Source organism: Aristolochia californica, unplaced genomic scaffold, assembly GCF_029961685.1.
Source record: "Aristolochia californica isolate CCGP_79_NKW_82.1479 unplaced genomic scaffold, dmAriCali1.0.hap1 SCAF_7, whole genome shotgun sequence".
Classification (NCBI taxonomy): Eukaryota; Viridiplantae; Streptophyta; class Magnoliopsida; order Piperales; family Aristolochiaceae; genus Aristolochia; species Aristolochia californica.
The window spans coordinates 6,438,028-6,459,024 of record NW_027182268.1 but is presented as its reverse complement, the minus strand read 5'-3'; the positions used below and the strand labels follow the sequence as shown (position 1 = coordinate 6,459,024).

Sequence of the window (20,997 nt, the reverse complement as noted above, 5' to 3'; positions counted from 1 at the left end):
TCAAAATCAACGAAAGAAAATAGATCCGACAGCCGTGACCTTCTCGCCTCTGTCTAGGAAAGTAAAAGGAAACCGCGAAGCCAAGGAAGACGAGGGAAGAATCAGGAATCCTCTCGGAAGCGCGAGTGACGGATTGGTCGCCGTGAATCTGCCATTGCCAGATTTTTTACCGTGCTTCTTCTTCTTCCCGTACGTGACTCCAATTGCTCTGACTCTCTCTCCGGCGGGGAGCCATGGACGGCGTCTTCAAGAAGCTTCGGACTCTTGACGCGTATCCGAAGATCAATGAAGATTTCTATAGCCGCACGCTTTACGGCGGGGTAATCACCCTGGCCTCCTTGATTGTGATGCTCTTGCTGTTTCTTTCCGAGCTTCGTACGTCCCTGTGTCCTCCTCCTTTCTGTTCGGTCTTTTGTATCTTCGTATTCTCTTTTTCCGTTTTGATTATTTTTGTCTATGTGTAGTTTGTTTAGTAGTATACTGTTATGGAAATGTCTTGTTTGCTGATATGTTCGCCAATATGATATAACCTGATCGGATATTTATCTTTGGGAACATTGATCTGAATGAGCCTATAAATGAAGAGGAGATTTGGTTGACGGAATTTTCTGATTGTGTTGTTTTATTGTAATTGTAACGAGCTAGGCCGTTGAATGTTCTGTATAGCGGGTATTTGGGTCCCTAGCAGTCACTATGTCTTAAAAAACATCTAAACTTCAGTTTTTCCTAGAACAGGAAAACTACTAGGTTACTATCGTACTTAATTGTTGCAATGGAAACCAGAACATAAATCTAATAAAAATTTAAGTCCTTGTGGATAGGAAATAAGAATTCTGATGTGAAAACTAATAACTAACTACATGAAAGGACAAATGAAGCACTACATGAATATCTTTTTGTGGATGATGTTGGACCACGTTAGAGTACATAGATCATGAGTTTATTAGTTGGAAAATTTGTTTCCGAAGTTGGCTAGTCATTTTGGGATGGGCCTTAGACCCAACTTCACATGGTATCAGAGTATGTACTCATAGGTGGGCATCCATCCAAATTATCCACTTGTTGAGCCACAAAAGAGGGTCTACACGTGAGAGGGAGTATTAAAAAATAGTCTCACATGGATTAGTGAGTTGAAAGATGTTGAGTTTATTAGTTGGAAAAGAGACTTCCTGTGTTGGTTAGTCATTTTGGGATGGGCCTTGGACTCAATTTCACATGATATCAGAGTAGGTAATCATATGTCGGCTTCCACCCAAATTATTCACATGTAGAGCCACAAAAGAGGGCCTATATGTGAGGGGGAATGTTAAGGAATAGTCCCACATAGATTAGTGAGTACAAAGTTCTTGAGTTTATTAGATAGGAAAGAGGCTTCCTAAGTTGGCTAGCCATTTTGGGATGGGCCTTGGACCCAACTTCACAGACTACGGTATACGATTAAAAGTTTATCAAATGCTGAGTTGACCTATATCTAGTTTTTATTTTTTGTAATATGCTACGGAAAACCCTTGTAATCTCACAATAAAAAAAGTGAAATTTCTGACCTCTTCTCAGCTGGTCTTCGTGTCATCTTAGCTCTAGTGTGTCATGTTTTTGTTCTCAAATTGGTTGGATTAATATCTTTTAGTTTGAGAAAAGACCAATTGAGGAAGATGCAATGACTATTATTTTGAACTTCTAGAGTTCCGTGGGAAGAGAGGAAGGGAGGGAGGGGGGGAGGCTTTTGGCATCAGTAGACCATATTATAATGTAGTCCAATGGCAAATTTTTGTTTTCTTCTGTGAGAAATACGGAGAGAGGGAAGAAGAGAGGAGGGAGGAGGGATAGATCTTGTAAGGTTGTTTATTTGTGCTCATATGTGGTAAATACAAAATTGAATCATCCTATTTGTTATGATTGAGTCTAGTGGTGTCTCAAAATGACTAACCATTATTCTAGAATGGCTTGTCATGAACTTCTTCACCACTTCAAGGCCTTGAAGTTTCCTAGATTTATCCTCAAGCTGGATTTTGAGAAGGCATTTGATAGAGTTAATTGGAAATTGTTGGACACTCTTCTGGGGTAAATGGGGTTTGGAGACTAGTGGCGATTCTGGATCCAAAATTGCATCTCCTCATCCAACTATTAAGTGCTTCTTAACGGGACAGTGTGTGGCTACTTTAAGGGAACTCGTGACATCCTTCAGGGGGACCCTCTGTCCCCATTGCTCTTCAACGTGGTGGCTGAATATCTTTCCTCCCTGATCTACTCGGCCAAAGAGTTGGGGTGGCTCCTCCCAACTGCAGAATTTGAGGCGTTTGACATTCCGATTCTCCAGTTTGCAGATAATACCATTTGCTTTGGTGTGGGCACTATGAATCCGATAAAAAAGTTAAGGGCTGTCCTTGGCCTTTCCGAGTTGGCTTTTGGGCAGAATATTAATTGGAAGAAAACCACTCTATTTGGGTACTATATAGACGACACTATTCTTTGTGATATGGCTGATTTTTTGGGTTGTGCTCTTGACAGCACGCCAACTACTTACCTGGGTCTACCACTATTTGATACTCGCTCCAGGGCTGCACTTTGGTCCCCTTTCATTGAGAAGTTTGAGAAAAGGCTTGCCACTTGGTGGGGCAAGCTCGTATCCACAACGGGAAGACTTACACTGTTAAAATCGTGTTTGGCGGGGCTGCCCAATTATCTCATGTCCTTCATTCATTGTCCGGCCTCGGTGTGTTCTAAGATTGATGCTATCCGTTGCCATTTTCTCTGGAGAGGTTCCAACGGCACCTTCAGATATCATCTGGTCAGTTGAAAGGAGGTCTGACTACCTTGTGTTAGGAGTAGTCTGGGCATTCAGCCTACAAAAGATATGAATTGTGTCCTCCTCCTTAAGTGGATCTAGAATCTCAATTCCAAGCATAATGGCTTGTGGAGGAATATGGTGAGATTCTCTCTTTAGCTCTCAGACCATAGGTGGAGAGAGGGAGGTGCTCCTCGCCGTCTGTCCCTGATATACTGCCCCCCACTTTCAGGGTCACACCTTCCTTCTATCCCTGGAATGAGAGGACTCTTCTCTTTTGGACTGATGAGTGGTGTGGCCCCCGCCCCCTTATCGAGGATTACCCGAGGCTATCTAGGATTGGTATGGACTTGTTGTGCTTGGTAGCTGAATCATGGAACAATTAGTCTTGGAGCATTCTCTTTCGTCAGGGTTTAAATGATGAAGAAATCGTGGCCTTCTACTCACTTCTATCTGGCTCAACAATGTCATCATTCAGGACTAGGTACACAATAAGTTGATTTGGAAGCCAAGTATCAACGGTATCTTCTCGGTTGCCTAAGCTTATTCCCACATCAGGGAGGATGACCCCAGTATGCCAGAGCACAAGGCCAATCTTGCTTGGAGACTCTCTACTCCAAATAAGATATAATTCTTCTTATGGACAGCCAATAGGGAGCAAATCCTCACTGCAAACTACCTCCACAAGTGGGGCTTTATCGCCTCCGGTAACACCTGCCCTCTCTACGATGTTTGTGAGAAGTCCGTTCAGCATGTTATCCTTCACTATTGTTACTCTTGGAGAGTTTGGATGGCAATCTTACAAAAAATTGGCATCTAGTCGGGCCTTCATTAGGATCTTTTCGGCACTATCTAGATGGTTTTGGGGACTCGACTACCTAAAATTGGCAAGCTACTTCTCTCTGCTTGCCATGCTCATATTTCGTGGTGTATTTGGCTTTAGCGAAATAACCGGCAATTCAACCTCAAATTTAGCAACCTGGAAAACATCGTCTCTTGCACCGTGGGTATGATTTCTAGTTAGCTGTACACCAGGAAGGAGTTTGCCCCCCAGGCAGGTATATCCCTTCGTTGCAAATGGAGTCTACTGGCTCATATGGCGGGTCCCCAAAAGGTATCTACCATGGCAGAATGGGAACCTCCTCCTAGTGATTCATCAAGTTGAATTTTGATGGGATTGCATTGGGATGCCTGGGGCCGGCGGGTGCGGGAGGAGTTTTCAGAAACCACTGAGGAGAGACCATTCTTTCCTATGCAGGGCCGGTTGGTATTGCAGACTCCAACATCGCTGAAGTGACTGGCCTTCTCCATGGGTTAAAAATTTTCAAGGACCACCTTCATGGAAAGTTGCTCATTGAAGGGGATTCCAGAGTTGTTATTAGTTAGTGCTCTCCCCTTTGCGCCATTGGCCCACCATTTCTTCTATCTCCAACATTGTATCTACCATTTCATGTACTTGGAATTATATTCCTAGATCAGCCAATTCCTCGACTGATAAATTAGTTAAATTTGGAACGCCACTGCAATCTCTCATTGTATGGGATAGTTCCCCCACCTTGTAATTTTGCTCTTTGCATCTTTTTAATATAAAAAAAGGACTAACCATTAAGGAGGCCCACTGCTCATCCTTATAAACCAATAATTTTTCTTAACATTTCTCTATGTGGGACTCCATTAAAACTCCCTCGTGTCCAGGCTTTCACGTGCGGATAATGGGCCTAAGACGTGGATAACATAGATGTGTACAAATAAATGGAGTACAAATTGGGCTCTAGTCTAGACAGATGTTTTGCTCTGATGCCATGTTAAAATTGATCTTAGTTTCATTCCAAAATGACGAGCCACTTACAAAGCCTATTGGTCAACTTTATAAACCAATATCTTTTCTTAACATTTGTCTCTATTGGACTATTCCTACTAATATTAATTAATCTCCATAGATGATATAGAAGTGACTTCTTTGTTTTTGGTGGTTTGTGGGATAAAATGTCAACTACTTAAATCCTATAAAAGAGAAATTTGAAGCGGTTCAAGGGGAAGCTCCTTTTGAACTTACACCAGCTTTGGCTTTGATTTTGTTGTAAAATCTCAACTTCTAGTGATGGCATGGAAACATCAATCTATAAAGTATTTTAGAATAATTTAAACATGAAAATTCAAAATGGGTAGTTAGAATCTGTTCCAGTAATGAATACTAAGTTTTCATTTCAAAAGGGACTGTGCTAGAGGGACTAGGGAATAGCACCCAAAATTGCAGTGTCTGATATGGCAATTTCCAGATCAGCAAAACCATCACTTCAGTCTTTTGTTTATAGGAAAGAATCAAGCATTCTTCCTTATCCTTTTCTTTTTCTAAAACAGAACAAAAGGCAAAAAAAATTATCTTGTCACTTTCAAATAAAGGGATTTTGAGGCTAAATTTCTTTCTATCAGTTTAGTAATTTACAAATTATTTTCATGTAATAATTTCTTCAAACTGCTTGACAAAAGAGATGCATATAGACATGATTTCTAGATGCCTATAACAGAAGAAACCAGAAAATAAGACCAAATTGGTTAACGTTCAGCACCCTACCCCAGTTGCCCACCAGCTGAAGGAAAGGGCACTGCGGCTGCCATGAAAAGAAGGGGAAGCAAGCAGATTAGGGGATCTTCCTTACATGCTTTCTCACTTGGAATGAAGGCATGAGTTTCTTTGCTTGGAGCCTTAATGAAATCAATGAATCCAGCCCAGATTGAACTAGCAGTACTCCAATCCTCAAATGATTCTCAAAGTCCTCATATAACTAGGCAAGTTGTATTCAAGGACTACATCAAATCCAAACCCACTAACCTCCAACAGAAATACAATTCTTGGGGAAAAAAACGGTACTGGAGACCTACAAAACATAAAACCAAGCAAATACTAAGACTCATCAATGAGTAGATACTCTGTACCAAAATTTGCAAGAAAGTCTGGATGGAACAAAAAGATATCCAATTTTTTTTTTAAGAGGAACACTGATGGGTTGAAGAATGAAGATTCACAGGTGAGATTGGTAAATAACAATAGAAATAGTTTGAATTAAAACACCAAGATTGGAACATATCAAGAATCATGATCTCTTGAGCTTTTTTGCAACCTGTCTATCATGATTTCGATCTATTCTTTTAGGTAAGATGACTCGGATTGCCTAATAAGCTATGACATCAACTTGGTCTAATGTGGCAACCTAGCCACATCAAGAGGCTAAAATAGAGGTTAAAATAGTGGTTATACCAAAATCCGTTTAACGTTTTTGTTTCAAAAGTTGTATGGGATTATTAGTTAGTGGGAATAATCCTACATGGTTGGATATTAGGAAAAGTCAGCCTCTCCTAATTTTGACTAGTCATGTTGGGATAAACCTGAACCCAACTTTAACATGGTATCATAGAAAGACATTTGCCTTGTTGGGTTCAGTTTATGCTTCATGTAGTTTTTACCCTGTTCGTGATGTTCATATATTAGGCCCGTTGTTTTATTTGAATTAGCCTGGACATGAGGGACAGTATTAGTGAGAATAATCCCACAGTTAATAATAGGAAAAGTTATGTGATTATTTGTTGGGAAAAAGCTCCGTAACTTTGGTCTGTCATAATGGGATGGACCACCCTACTAAGACAAGTTGTCAAGTACAATTGCAGATTAGTGCTATATTTCAATTTAGGCGTGTCTGTTTTCTCAGTTCAAAGTGTTTGGCTTTTTCAACAAACACAATCTCTCAAGAGGTGTTTATTGTTTTCCCACTAATAGTTATCTTTCTTTTATATCAGTTTAATTATGGCTGTTATTTAGGCAAAAAAGGTTATAGTGAGAATGGTCTTTTTTGCTTTCCACTGTTCCTAATTTTTTAACAGTATGGTCTTTTTAGGTTTTAGTGCTTAAAATATTAACTCATGCTATACTTTCAGGCTTATATCTTCATGCAGTTACAGAGACAAAGCTTGTTGTGGACACTTCGAGAGCAGACACCCTACGTATAAATGTAAAAAAACTATCTGCTCTGAAATATTTCGGCTGCTTGAGTCATTCATTTTAAAGTCTGGGTTACATCAGCATTAGAAGTGTTAAGGCTCTATTCAACCTATTGAAGATTACTTTTGTAGGGATGACAATAAGGTGGAGAGTTTTGCTGCTTTAAGTGGAACCGTGCTGCTTGTCTGCAATTCAGTTCCAGATTTCTATCTTTCCTTTTTAATCATACAAAACGTTTATTTTATTTGTGTGATAAAGAAATGGTTAAGATAGTGTATCTTATGTCACTCTGTGGTCTATGTAGGCAAAATTCAGTAACCCTCCAAATCCTAGTTCCACTTCCAAACTTGAAAACCCAGAGGACATTGTAGCATGTCAAGGAAGGTTCATTATTACCATACTGATGCTTCTGAAGAAGCCCTGAGTCTAAATATGCTACACATGCCTATCTCCTCTGGCATCTAGGTTTTCATTAAACTATGATTCCCTATATTCACTAAAAAAATGTCCTATTTCTGGTGTGTTCAGAAAAAAAGCAAAGACCGAACATAATTCATTTTAATTACTATTGATGGAATTTTGGCTCTCTTTTGTTCTTGAAAGTGCAGTTCGATGTCTCATTTCCAGCCCTTCCATGTTCCATCCTCAGTCTTGATGCCATGGACATCAGTGGAGAGCAACATCTTGATGTAGTAAGTGTTGCCAAGAGAGTGGCAGGTTTGAAATTTATTCTCAATTTACATTGTCTGTTGATTCTTTAGGATATGATGAAGCTTAGTAACTGCATCTAATTTTCTTTCAGAGACATGATATAATTAAAAAGAGGATCGATTCACATGGGAATGTGATTGAGACTAGGCAAGAAGGAATTGGTTCACCTAAGGTAAGTAGCTTGCTACATCTTGCCATTGCTTTCACAAACATTTCTAGTTTTAAATTCCTTCTCCTATGCAAGTTTTTACCTTGTTGTTATACTTCCGATGAAATGCATTTCAAATCTTCTCTAGGGAATGGCAATGTCATTCTTCCTTCTCTAATAAAACTGAAACTCTTTGGCTGAAGAAGTAGCATATTGAAAGTTTTCCTTGTTCTGCACTTCACCTAAAACACACCCCTAACCCCAACGAGACTTGGCTCCTGTATCAAAGGATAGACACTGGGAAGAGGAAGGAGGATCTAACAAAGGCCTTTTGTGCGTCCTAAAATTTGCTTTTGCATCAGTGATTCTACTAACATTCTCCTTGGAATGCCAGCAAATGCTTCGCATTCTATCCTGTGAAGAGTCTATTGAGCATGTGGCCAGCCTGGAGGGGAAGCAGGAGGTAGTCAAAAACCATGCAATCAAGATCTCTTCGTCCTGTTCAATCCCCACTTGGCCAGACACATGAAACAAATACTAGACATTAGTTATGTTGCAGTACAAGTGAAAACTCTCAGTTTCACATTTTTATGCCTAAAGTACATTTTTTTGAGAATGATGGGAGAAGACAATAAGCCAGAAAAGACTGCAGTAGACCCAAAATCAGGTTGACAATGAAAGTTAAGGTTTTTATTTTTCTAATTCTTCAATGCCAACAAATTTTCCAAGTTTGATGCATTTTAACTGTAAGGAGGGTTTATACACACACACACACACACACACACACACATATATATTTCATGAGAAGGTGGAGTCCATTAGTTAGGAAAGAGATTTCCTAACTTTGCTAGTCATTTTGAGATGGGTCTTGAACTCAAATTTCATATTGAACTCCCAAGGGAGGAATGAGTACACAAAATGACAATATATGATGAAAAAGGAAAACAAACAAAGCAAGACCCTAAACAAATGGTGCCAAAGTAAGGTTAGAGGGGCAGCGAGGTGCTGCTGGGATAACCTTCCCTAGCTAAAGTGTTAGTAATGTTGTTGGCACATCTTGGGGTGTACTGCCAAGATACACCCATGTCCTAACATAAGTGCTCAATTTCATTAAGATACATTAAAAACTATCTAAGAGGGGATTTTTTTTTCTGATAGCCCTGTTGATGACAATCACAGAATCCCCTTCAATGATTAAGGGAGCCATGAATCTTCCCACATAGGGTATAATGTCTATAATAAGGCCCTGAACTCCGCCACAATAGCATCCTCAAGACCAAAGGGAACAGAGTAAATAAGATAAATGTTGCCTTAGGATTCTCTTATCACACCACCCCCTCCAGCTGGACCCAGATTGCTCTGAGGGTAACAATGTTGTAAAGGAAAGAGGATTTTCCATCTAACAACATGTGACAGGTACACCAGAGAAGCAGCTAGTTTTTACGAGAAAAAAGGACATAATTGGTTGCTAAATGTACTTTTGGCACAGAAATTTTCTATGCAAGAAATCAAAGGTTGTTTACCAATCAACTTCCCCTGCTTTATCAGCCAGTTCATGAAAAGACCATTTCCCAAAGTGGGAAATTCCATTTGGGTTTAGCTAAAGTTGCAGTACCTTGGGAAATTTGGAAGGAACATACTAGAAGAACATTTTGGGAATGAAAGACTTGTAATTGACACAGTCTTCCACTGTATATTGGCAATGGTTCAGTGTGTTCTTAAGAACCTGCCTCCTTTCCCTAGTTTCATTGCTGGAAGAAATTGGAAACAAATTCCTTCATTTAATGAAGATCATCCCCAAGAATTGCCACCTTGTGTCCCTTCCTTTGGCTTGGCTCAAATTGAATCTTTGACAGCAGCTCCCAGGGCAATCATGGACCTTCCAGCATTGGAAGCGTAGGAAGAGACCACCACTCAAGAACTGTCCTACCATACACTGGTCCGGTGGGTTTAGGAAGCTCAATAGATGCAGAGTTCTGGCTTTGGTGGGTGTTCAACTCTTGGTTCAGAAATTCAGTCCCAGCAATATCTGACGGAGATTCGGCAGTCATAGTCTCTTGGTTTGGAAGAAAAAAACCCATCATGGAAGCTTAAGAACATTTACGAAGTAATATCCATTTTATGTTCAGGGAAAGTTATTGAATTGTAGGACACCCATCAGTGAGGAAATTGTCTTGCTGACCAGCTTGCTAAGCTGGGAGTCTCCCACCAACTCCTAGTTGTTGGGAGCTCGTTTACCTTGTATTCTTGAGGCATTGGCCATTATTATTGTATTTATAATTTTTTATGTAATAAAAGCCACAGAACATTTCAAAAAAAACTTCCTTTCAATTAAAATTTAAACTGCTTTTGTTTCTTTCTTTCCTTGAAATACCATAAACAAGGGAAACTTTACCTGCAGATATCTGTTTCTAGCTTTTCAGCTTTGACTTTTGCTTCTCTTCATGCATTCCATGTACATAAATTTCTTCGTTTAAGAGAGAGAGAGAGAGAATAATATATCAATCTTTCTGATTTTTTTTCCTTCTCTGCAGCCTTTTGCTTATATTCATCTCCTATTTGATGCAGATTGAAAAGCCCTTGCAAAGGCATGGTGGGAGGCTTGAACACAATGAGACATATTGTGGTTCTTGTTATGGTGCAGAAGCGGTACGTATAGTAGTTCAGCAATATCACATAATTATTTACCAAGTATGACAATTTTAGAACTTATATTACACAGCAATTTTGATCTACCATGTCACTTACTGTGGCCTTCAAATAAGGCTGTGGGTAATTATCAGCATGGGGAAGGGTTATTCTGTTGACTATTGCGATAACTTACCTATTCTTTTACCTACTTCATTTAGAATACATATTGAGTTTTTTTTTTTTTTTTTTGGAATCCAATAAGGGGTGTTACATTATCTGTTTATTTACTTGAATGCAAGTTGACGCACAAATAAGTAATATATCCATAAGCTAAAAGTTAAGATATAACCTAGTGAAATATTTATATTATCAATAAAAATCTACGAACATATAAAAAATGTTAATATAGAATTGTGTATTTCAATGAGAGAAGGAAAAAAGTTGAAGAGAGAATAATAAGTGGAGTTGCCACTGAAGTCAGAGCAATCAGATTAGGGATCAGGGTCCATCTTAATCCTCCTTTTATATTAACTTGAGTCAGTTAGATTGATATGACCAAAATACTCCTCTCTAAATACGTAAACCTGCATAAGTTTTGATAAAAATGAAGCAGAAAAGACTAAAATGAGAAAATACATTTTCTCAGTTTAACATGAAAACACAAATATCTCCTAAATGAGAGAGGGATATAAATACTAAAACTTTTCCTTTGTGAAAAGACCAAAATGTGCAAATACATTTTCCAACAATTAATTAAACATATCATTAACTAAACTTTAACTATGCGTTGCCACATTACCCTTAGAATAAATGTTCGCCTATGTCTCGTCCATTTAATCAACTGAGGATTAAGTAAAAAAGGCAATCTTACTGAAGCAGGTAAGAAAATTTTCACCACAACTATACTCAAATGGATAAACAGAATCTGGTACAATTGCCAGTCCTACCTGAAATTTGAACTCTGTTGTCCTTCGTTTTCTTTCCACTTTTGCATACTGTGTCTGAATTTCTGACCCCTCTCGCAGTCTGACGAAGATTGTTGCAACACGTGTGAAGAAGTTCGTGAAGCATACCGGAAGAAAGGTTGGGGGCTTTCGGATCCTGATCTGATTGACCAGGTATTTTTCAACCAATCCTTCCTTTTACCTTTCTTTATTTAGTCGCCAAATACATAATTCATACATTTTTTACATTTGACATCTTTAGTGCAAAAGAGAGGGTTTCATTCAAAGGATTAAAGATGAAGAAGGAGAAGGATGCAATATATATGGATTTTTGGAAGTTAATAAGGTGGCAGGGAATTTTCATTTTGCTCCTGGGAAAAGCTTCCAACAGTCAAATGTTCATGTGCATGATCTGCTAGCATTCCAGAAGGATATCTTTAATGTACGACTGATCCACAATTATGTGATATTGCTTGTATTTAAGAAATGTTTCAGATTATTTTTGGGGCAGCCTGAGACATTTGGCTAAAATGAAGTTTTTTCTTGGCAATAATATTTTTCAATATATTTGTATCTGTTTCAGGTAAGCCACAAAATCAATAGATTAGCTTTTGGAGATTATTTCCCTGGTGTTGTCAACCCTCTTGATGGGTAGTGTGACTTTTCCTTCACCCTTAAAACATTTTTCTCTTTAGATGAGACTGTAACATCAAGAAGGTTCGATTAAAGAAAAACTTTGACTTTGTTTTTTTTGTTTTTGCATTTAAGGGTTGAATGGACACAACAGACATCCTATGGGATGTATCAGTATTTTATAAAGGTTGGCCTTTGTGTTTCCAAGTTTTGAATGTGGTGACTCTGGTTACGTTGTGAGTTCAGATTGGTTATTGGGTTATGCTGTTTATTTCAGGTTGTTCCAACTGTATATACCGACATAAAAGGGCACACAATCCAGTCAAATCAGGTAAGGAGGACACTTCTAAGTTGCTTTTATCTGCCTTTTTCCATGTGACTGTCGGTATAAATGATAGTGTTTTGTTACTCTGTCATGCAGTTCTCTGTAACTGAGCACTTCAGGGGAGCTGAATTTGGTAGAGTTCAGGCACTTCCTGGAGTATTTTTCTTCTATGACCTTTCCCCAATAAAGGTGTGAAATTTTATTCTGCATTTGGTTTCAAGATCTTGATTCTACTACTTATGATTTGTTTCTATTTGTTCAGATTTTTGTCTCTAGGAGCAGACTCATTCTGCTTTGGGGTCTTCTCTAATGAAGAAACTTTGTTGAATGAAATGTTTCTAGGTTACTTTCACCGAGCAACATGTCTCATTTTTGCACTTCCTGACAAATGTATGCGCCATAGTTGGAGGTAAAATATATCTTCCCCTTTTTTTCGTGACGGTGTGTTCTTTAAACTTGCTATCAGCTGTACGTTTTCAACGAAGAAACTAATGTTACTTGTTAAACACAATTGCCTGGATATTCGCCTGTGATGAATTAATTGATCTCTTGAAGTGGATGTTGGCTCACCAACATAAATGTTGTTTAATATCCATTCGTGCAAACAAAAACACGCTTTCTCTTGACTCGAAGGACTTCATCTTTCCTAATCTTTCTTCTTTTCGGATATTTTGCAGACGATTAATTTACAAAGAGACTGTTCCTATTATTTCTTCTGGTTAGGACTTTAATGTTTTTATTATTTGTACAGGCATCTTCACAGTGTCGGGCATTATAGATTCTTTCGTATATCATGGGCAAAGAGCAATCAAAAAGAAAATGGAAATCGGAAAATTCAGCTGAGATCAACTCTGTGGGACTGTTTTTTTTCCGTGTACTCTTGAAATAGCTCTGGAGAAGTAAAGTTTGACATTGCCAGTGAAGCCGCAGCTGCCAGCCCCAGGGGCCTTCTTGGGCGAGTCTGTAAGTTGATATCATGTCTAGTAGGGTCAGATTTTCTTGCTCTTAGACATTTTTTTCTGTGCTCCTGTAAATCAGCATCTGTCTTTAATGTTTGTGATAATTAAAACAAAAGAGAAAATTATTTACGTGTTCCTTTGTGCCCCGAAAAGCATAGACAAAATGTCCCATTTTGAGTTTTGAGTAAATATTGTGTTTGTACCGTTTTTCCTTTACGAAAATACTTAATATCACAAACAAAGAATAGAAGATGATAATATCGTGTTTATGTTAGGTACAGTACTTCCACCATTTACTGAAATCATGCCCTGCTACTCTGGAATATAATGATGAACCTCTCTCATTGTGATGATGTGACGATATAGTAACACTTGATCCCCAGTGGAAATGCCTCCAATTATCATCCATATTTTCTCTGCTCTCTTCTTTCTCTCACTCAAAAACCCCGCTTGAAACTTTCCACCACTGAATCATGACTGTCCTTCCTATCTTCAAATATGATATTACAACATGCATTGTATACTTCTCTCTCTCTCTTAACCAATCTCAAGCATTGAGAAATAAAGATTCTTCCTCCAATTCCAGACACTCCACAGCAGCCAAAATCTCAGCTTTTCTGATAAAAAGAGAAGATTCCAGCAGGTGAATATCACTTTCTTCCTTTCACATCTAGAAAATGTCAAGAGTATGTAGAGAAGCAGCTAATCCCACTAAACCTCTCATCTGCAAATACAATAACCAGAGATAATAGGAAAGCTCCACAAAATGGTTTTTCAGACTGAGAGGAGCTTTTTACGTATTGGAGTGGAAGAGGTATAAAAGAATAAAGGCTCTGATGCTTTTGAGTGAATAACCTCAGGAAGCTGCTCATTTTACTTTCTGCAACGAAGTTATCCTCAACATGACTCTACTCGTGACAATTTGTAGATGCCTCCAAGGAAAGGTGGGGGGAAATGGACGGTGCAGATGGGTTGATGGAACCCATGAAAGCATATGATGTTATCAAGTTGTCCATGTAAAATAATGAAGAACATTTAGAAAGGTTCTTGATAAGAGTGGTGGGTATCTCCCCCCTCTGGCTTTCTATCTTCTTTGGCTTTTTGGAAAAATTTCGGCGGGGGAAGCATCGAATATTCATGTTTAGAGTGAGAAACAGCACCCTTATGCTTAGCTGAGAGAGATGCTTTCTGCGCAGGACAAGGTAATCATCATTTCATACTCGATTGTATGCTTAGCTGAGAGAGATGCTTTCTGCGCAGGACAAGGTAATCATCATTTCATACTCGATTGTGATGTTTTACTGTGAAATTTCATATGTTAGATGTAGTTTGGCTTTACCTTGAAGGCGCTCCAGCGATATTTGGGATTCGTGATCCCATTTATTTTTACATTAAAGAATTTACAACTGGGTCTCCTTTGGACTGAATTCTGGATTTTCGTGCGTCAACAGATTAAACAGGAGATTTCCGCTCTCTGCATATCAGTCATCACCGTCCAACAATGGTAGAAGGTAAGCATTATGAGGATTCTGGAAGGAATTCATATATATGAGAACCAGGGTAGAGAAGAAGATAAATCAGGGCACAATAATAATCATGGATTAATAATGGACATGGAAAGACATAACAATTGAAGCAAATTATACAAATGCTACAAAGGACTCTCCCAGTTCCAGGCAATGCCAGAAACATTTACATACACATTATAGACACTATGCTGAAAGCAAACTAAAAACTCTTCTTTCCCACAGTAGCTCTGCAACTGCATAAAAACTCCATTGCAGTAGCTACTTTGACATCCATCCCTCATCAAATAGAAGGGACCTAGAGCTATCGACCCCCAAAAAGAAGAAAAAAAAGTTAAAAAATGAAAGGAAAAAAAAAACGATACACAAGCACATCTTAAGAAAGAATCGCCTCCCAGTCGATCTCCAACGACGGAAACTTCTGCAAGAAGAAGCTCTCGGACTCTTCCCATGGGGACTCGTTGAAATCCGGAAATTTGATATCCGAAGCCGGAGAAGAGCCAGCCGACTCCTCGCTTTCGCTTTCCACCTTACAACAATCTTCCAAAGTCAGGTTGCCGCTGCCGATCTCACCACTGGATGCCGTTGATGAATTTGAGAGAACCTCTTCCGGCTGCTGAGGTGAAATGGGTGTCGTCGACGTCGCGACGGCTGGGCTACCCGCACTCCCCTGTTTCTGCGAATTAGCCAAGCTTTGACATATCGCTTGAAGCTTCGCGTCCACAGACGAAGGAAGAGGGTGGTAGTTCCCGAACTCGCCGGCGACGTGCGACCCCTGGTGCCTCAGATGTGGGAAATTCAGGCGGGCAAACTCTCCCCGGAGCTTGTAGGCGGCCCTGTCGTAGGCGAGAGCAGCCTCCTCGGCGGTGTCGAAGGTGCCGAGCCAAAGCCTGGTGCGATTCTTCGGGAGGCGGATCTCCGCCACCCATTTCCCCCAGTGCCTCTGTCGGACCCCGCGATACAGCTTCGTGGGCTTCGGCGGGGAGCCGATGTACTTCATGGGTTGCGACCTCGGAGCAAGGAAATTCAAGGGCTGATGCTGCTGTTTCTTCCAGTGGCTGCCGGCGCCAGCGGCGGCCGCGGCAAGTGCCATTTGTTGCTGCTGCTGCTGGATCTGTAGCTGGATCTGTTGGATTTGAGAAGGACTCAAGTGGGTGAGCCCGATCGGACCCGCCTGGGGGAGGGTCAGATGCTGTTCCTGCGAGAACCCTTGGAAGTTCATATGGGTCGTCGATGTCGAACAAGGATCTAGAAGAAAGGTAGTTTGAGGAGAAGTGGGGAAGGAGTCGGAAGAGAAAGTGTAAGGGGAAGAAGAAGGGTGGGAAGAAGAAGTAGAAGAAGAATAAGGATCAGGGGACGCAGAGGAGTCCTCAGAAGCACCTTTGATAAAAGGTTTCAGTGCGTTCATGAGCTCCTCTCTAAAAGGATCTGAAAAAACCGGTCTGCTACTACTGTAGACGTCCACAGCTGTGGCCATGACTTGTCTCACAAGCAAAGAAAAGAGAGATTTTCAGGAAAAGAAGAAACACCCCAAAAAAAAAAGAGAAAACTTTGCAAAATGCCCAACACCTGTTTCTAATCAAAAGCAAGGAACAGGCAAGGATTTAAAAGCCCCACTTAGGCTATCCTGCAAGAGCAACGAGAACAAACCCAGAAAATCTTTCTACACAAAAGAAAAAAAAACACCAAAAACTCTTCAACACTACCTTAAAAACCAACCAGAGGGACAGTAAAAACACCCTCTTAGTCGATCAAACTAAAAAGGCCAATATAAAAAATAAAACCAAAAATCCAAAAAATAAAATAGCTGGATCTCTGTTCTGATTCACCTGGCTTCCAAAAACCTTCCCTAAGTTTGCCTTTCTTCGATTAAAAAAAACAAACCCAAATTCTTTCAAAAAGATTTTACAGAAGACAGATGAAGACAGAAAGGGATTCAGAGAAGCGGGATGTTGCAGAGGGGGGGAGGGGAGACGAAGAAGAAGAAGAAGATCAGATCACAGAGGAAGAGAAGAAATAAATTTCTCTCAAAGAAGTCGCTCTCCAATTTCAGGATCTCTCGCTTTGGTTCCTCTCTCGTAGCAGGAGCGTCATCCCACTTTATATAAACCCCTTCCCCCTATTTTCTTAATCTTAACCCGCGTTTCTCTGCCCATCAACTTCTCTCTGACGTCACCACACTCCAATTCTAGCTTCTATTCTCCAATCGGACGCCGACACGTTGTCCTCATCAATTAGTTTACCTCCACCTGCCCTTCGTTCACCGTCAGCTGTAAGTTAATCCAACACGTGTCGTCTTCTTACTCTCCCCTTCCTAGTTGACTTATTAGTCTCACCTACCACGCCGGTTAACTTAACCAGGTTTCTACTCGGCTGGGCTTGATCTCACTTGTAAGAATAACACCCGGCCCCACAATACTTCTCTTCTCAATCAAACAATCTCAACCGTTGATCGACATGATTTTGTATTTACTTGACTAATAAAATAGGGGTCCACCACATTATGAACCTTTTGGTAGACATGATGTCCACGAAATCAGATAAGCTTCACCCTTATAAAAATCCCAAAGTAGGTTAGACTGATGGAGGATAATTAGTAAATAATTAAGAGCCATCAGCATCAATTAATTAAAAAATGACCCAAATTTGGTTCATAATGTGGTCAAGTGGAGGTGTTGATCACAGCATGATTATACCATTTAGGATACACTAATTAATTGAGGTGGAGGTGGAGGTGGAGGCGGAGGTGGAGGCCGTTGGAGATAAACAGTTGAAACGGAGATGGTCATGTTTTTTAATTAAGTTTTCACTAATGTTGGCTACGATTGGTTGGAAGGCCATTATCAGTTATAATCGTCTGATTTTTTCTAATTATTATTTAATTCAGTGGCTAATTCAAGGTCATTTTAAGTATTTTTATTTATTAAGCATTAAAAGAAATGTTAAATTATTTTAAATATTTTAATTAACTAAATTCAAGTTCGAGACGGAGTTTCGAAGACGCCCGCCCGCCCGCGCGCGCGTGCGTACGCGAGGCGATAAAGCATCGTCAATTGCGGCGGGAGGAAGCTTTGGAATATTCCTCTCTTTACGCGGAAGCGCTCAGACCTTAACCAATGAATGTGGTCGCCGGAAGATAACCACGGTTAGGACTACCGATTACGAAGGTTAAGTGTAAACGGGACGATAGCAAAGTCAAAAAGTAGCGGAAGTCGATGGCGACGGTGTGGGCCACGGCATTGGTTGTCCCCATACAGGCACGACGTAGTTAATTACTTCTTTAATTGCCACTCTGACCGCTACAGTCGTTAGTTGACACCTATCTTGAACGTATCTCCTCGTTAGCGAGGACGAGTTCAAATACACTCAAAAGTAATTTATTGGGTTAGTGCCTCAAAATATTAAAAAAAAAAGAATTAATACATTATAACAGTATATTTAATTAAAACTTAAATTAGGTAAAATAAATAGGATTACTATATGAATAAGTAATTTATTGTATAATTAAAATATATTAATATACTAATTAATTAAATTATATATTATATTATTTAATTATTATAATTTATTATATATTAATACAATAATTACATGAGCCAATTAACTGTGTATATGATTAATTATTAAAAAATGATATTAAAAATAACATAAATGAATATAATAAGTTAAGTTATTAATTTATTAATAATATATGATATAATTTAACATAAAAAAGAATGATTAAATGTGAAAAATTGATCAGATACTAACTTTAACATACTATATATTTTTACATATTATTGTGTCGTCCGGAACAAAAGCAGTATTAGAGGCGGCTAGGGTGAACGAAATTGCATTGTCCGAAGGAAAAACAGCAGTTGAGAATAGAATTGGCAAGTTTTTTTTTAATAAAAACCGCACATACGAAACTCACACATGCAAGTTCGCACGTTGTGCGGGACGGGGCGTCGAGGGGGGGAAATAATTTTCCCCCTCAACTTAGGTATCTAGGGAGGGGGGGGGGGAGGTATGTGCAGCCCCGGCGAGAGCGGTGGCCGATGGATCTAATGTCGGCAATAGGCGGTCGTAGGGGGGGTGACGACGACAGTGATGAGTGGCAAAGAAGGTGATGCGCGGGGGGAGGGATTAGGTACTGCGACGACGATGGCACTGCACAAGTGTGCCGCATCGGGTGATGGGAGTAGAACGAAGGAAGGGGGGTCTGTCTAGAGCTAGTGAGGGAGAAGAGAAAGAGAGAAGCCAAAGGGAGGTCGTGAGGGAGAAGCGAGATGGAGAAAAAAAATTTCAGACGAAGAAGAGACGACAGAAGGAGACCAAGAGAGTGAAGACTGCGCGAGAGAGAGCAAAAAAAAAAGGTTAAAATCAATGAGGATTCGAAGCGCGGCACCTACTTCATCTGGTTGATTCGCAAAATAGTGCAAAAACCAGATTCCCAAAATTAAACCGTGGAGATGATTTTTGGATTCATCTATATGACTTAAACTCTGGTGCTCCACTAACAACGTCAGGAGATGAACTAAATAATACAGTTGAAGTTCATATCCTGTATCAAGTTGACTATGGATGCACTTTTTTTTCCTAAAAGAGAAAATTGACCCAATTTTTAAAAATATAATTATTTACTATAATACACATTTATAATTTAAATTTGATGCAATTATGGTAGTGATTCTGAGCCACATGAACCATTATAATGGCATAACATAATAGTCTTTGTACTGAAGCAATGAATCTTGAGTAAGAAACAAACAAGTTGATAATAAATTTTATAAAAAAAAATTATTATTCTTGCATTGGTTAACAAATAACACATGGTCGCATCTTTTATTGTGTAAGTCTTGAATCGTTCAAAAATTATTTCTTACTAAAAATGAATGTGCTCCATAGTGCACTTAAGCTTCGAATAATTTAATTATTAAAAATAGAGGGAAAGGAATCTCGATTACTTTGGTTGCGCTTAACTTTTTCTTCCCTAGAAAAGTTATTTCATTCATAAAAACTCCTATTTATCATTAAATTTTAATTAAATATTATTATAAAATATGTCAGAAAGTAAAAATAAATTATTTTATATTTATTTAATTTAAATTTGATGATAAATATATTAGAATAAAATAAAAAAATTGACATCGAAATTGGAAAAAACAGACAAATAATAATAATAATTTATCTGGTAAGTGTGAAACCGGTTTCGTGGAGTCAAGCGCTCACGAGGGCAGTAACAGACTCGCACGTGCTCACGTGCTGGTGTGTCTTGTTAAAGGAGCCGCAATTAGTGGAAAGTTTTCATCGTACAATTTGCTTAGAGATCATTTGATTAATTTAATCACGATAGTTAATGTTAATCCTGTCGTTAGGCGGTGGGGTCCAGACGAGACGATACAATGGCTGAAGCCGGACCCAAATCTCGCGAATGGGCACCACGTGGATGTCACTTGAACCAATGCGGTTTTTGCTTCCTCACGCCGTCAAGCGGTAAAAGGAATCTCGGCGCATCCGATGCGGACACGGCATAATGGCTTCTCCCTCACGTGACTTTACAGCTCAGACACGCAATTTACGTAAGGAAATACCGCGCTGACTATAACATGCACGAGCGCGAGTTACCGTAGCTGCCCTAGTGCCGCATATTGAAGAGGCCAACAGCTACATGACATTATTTCAGGCATGGGCGACACATTGAGTCAAAATAAGGACCACTTTAATCCTATTTAATTGACCATGGGTTCTTTTAAATGATTAAGTTTTTATTTTTATTTTTTTATAATTAATCATATTTATTCTTTTCTAATTATTCATTAGAATATAATAAAAAATAATTTATAAATTTAGGGGCACATTATCTATGGATTAATAGTTATTAAAAATTCATCGACTTGTAAATGCAAATCCAATAAGATTCCGAATGTGTATAATAATAATTAAATTAATTCCTCTCTCATTTTCTGTTATGTTCTCCTCTTCGTCAAGTATACCCAACTTACTCGTAACAAGTCGAGGGCACGAAGGGTGGGTGTGTTAACAATTCGACATTGTAAGCGAAAAACAAGAGGAAATGATAGTTTTGTTGCCTTTGTTTGATCTTGTTTTTGCTTCAAACTAATGAGGGAAAAGAAGGTAATGCAACGGTGTAACGTCTAATATGTCTCAGATATCTTAGAGGGAGATGTCAAATGAAAAAGATTATAAAACATTACAGGCATAACGTAATAAAACGAGCCTCTCTTCCTGTAACAAATGTTAACGTGACTGACCTCTATTAGCTTGTGGAATGGTTGGCAATTGGCATGATGGGTGCCCTCAGCTTTCTCATTTGGGTGATGTAAAGGGTGTTTGTC

At 39.2% G+C, this 20,997-nt stretch overlaps 2 protein-coding genes across 2 annotated transcripts; one reads left to right on the top strand and one right to left on the bottom strand.

Annotated features, from left to right (window-relative positions):
- LOC137936404 (uncharacterized) lies at nt 1-13,326 on the top strand. Its single transcript, XM_068781050.1, has 13 exons — nt 1-375; nt 6,719-6,792; nt 7,391-7,474; nt 7,585-7,665; nt 10,210-10,290; nt 11,298-11,390; nt 11,479-11,658; nt 11,800-11,867; nt 11,985-12,036; nt 12,127-12,180; nt 12,271-12,363; nt 12,517-12,583; nt 12,926-13,326. Exons 1-13 carry the CDS (start codon nt 234-236, stop codon nt 13,015-13,017), a joined length of 1,161 nt encoding a protein of 386 aa, XP_068637151.1. The 5' UTR covers nt 1-233; the 3' UTR covers nt 13,018-13,326.
- Nucleotides 13,327-14,743: 1,417 nt separating this feature from the next.
- Nucleotides 14,744-16,755, bottom strand: LOC137936899 (ethylene-responsive transcription factor RAP2-4-like). The gene has a single exon (XM_068781858.1). The coding sequence runs from the start codon at nt 16,134-16,136 to the stop codon at nt 15,036-15,038; it is 1,101 nt and encodes a 366-aa protein (XP_068637959.1). The 5' UTR covers nt 16,137-16,755; the 3' UTR covers nt 14,744-15,035.
- Between the last annotated feature and the right edge of the window lie 4,242 nt (nt 16,756-20,997).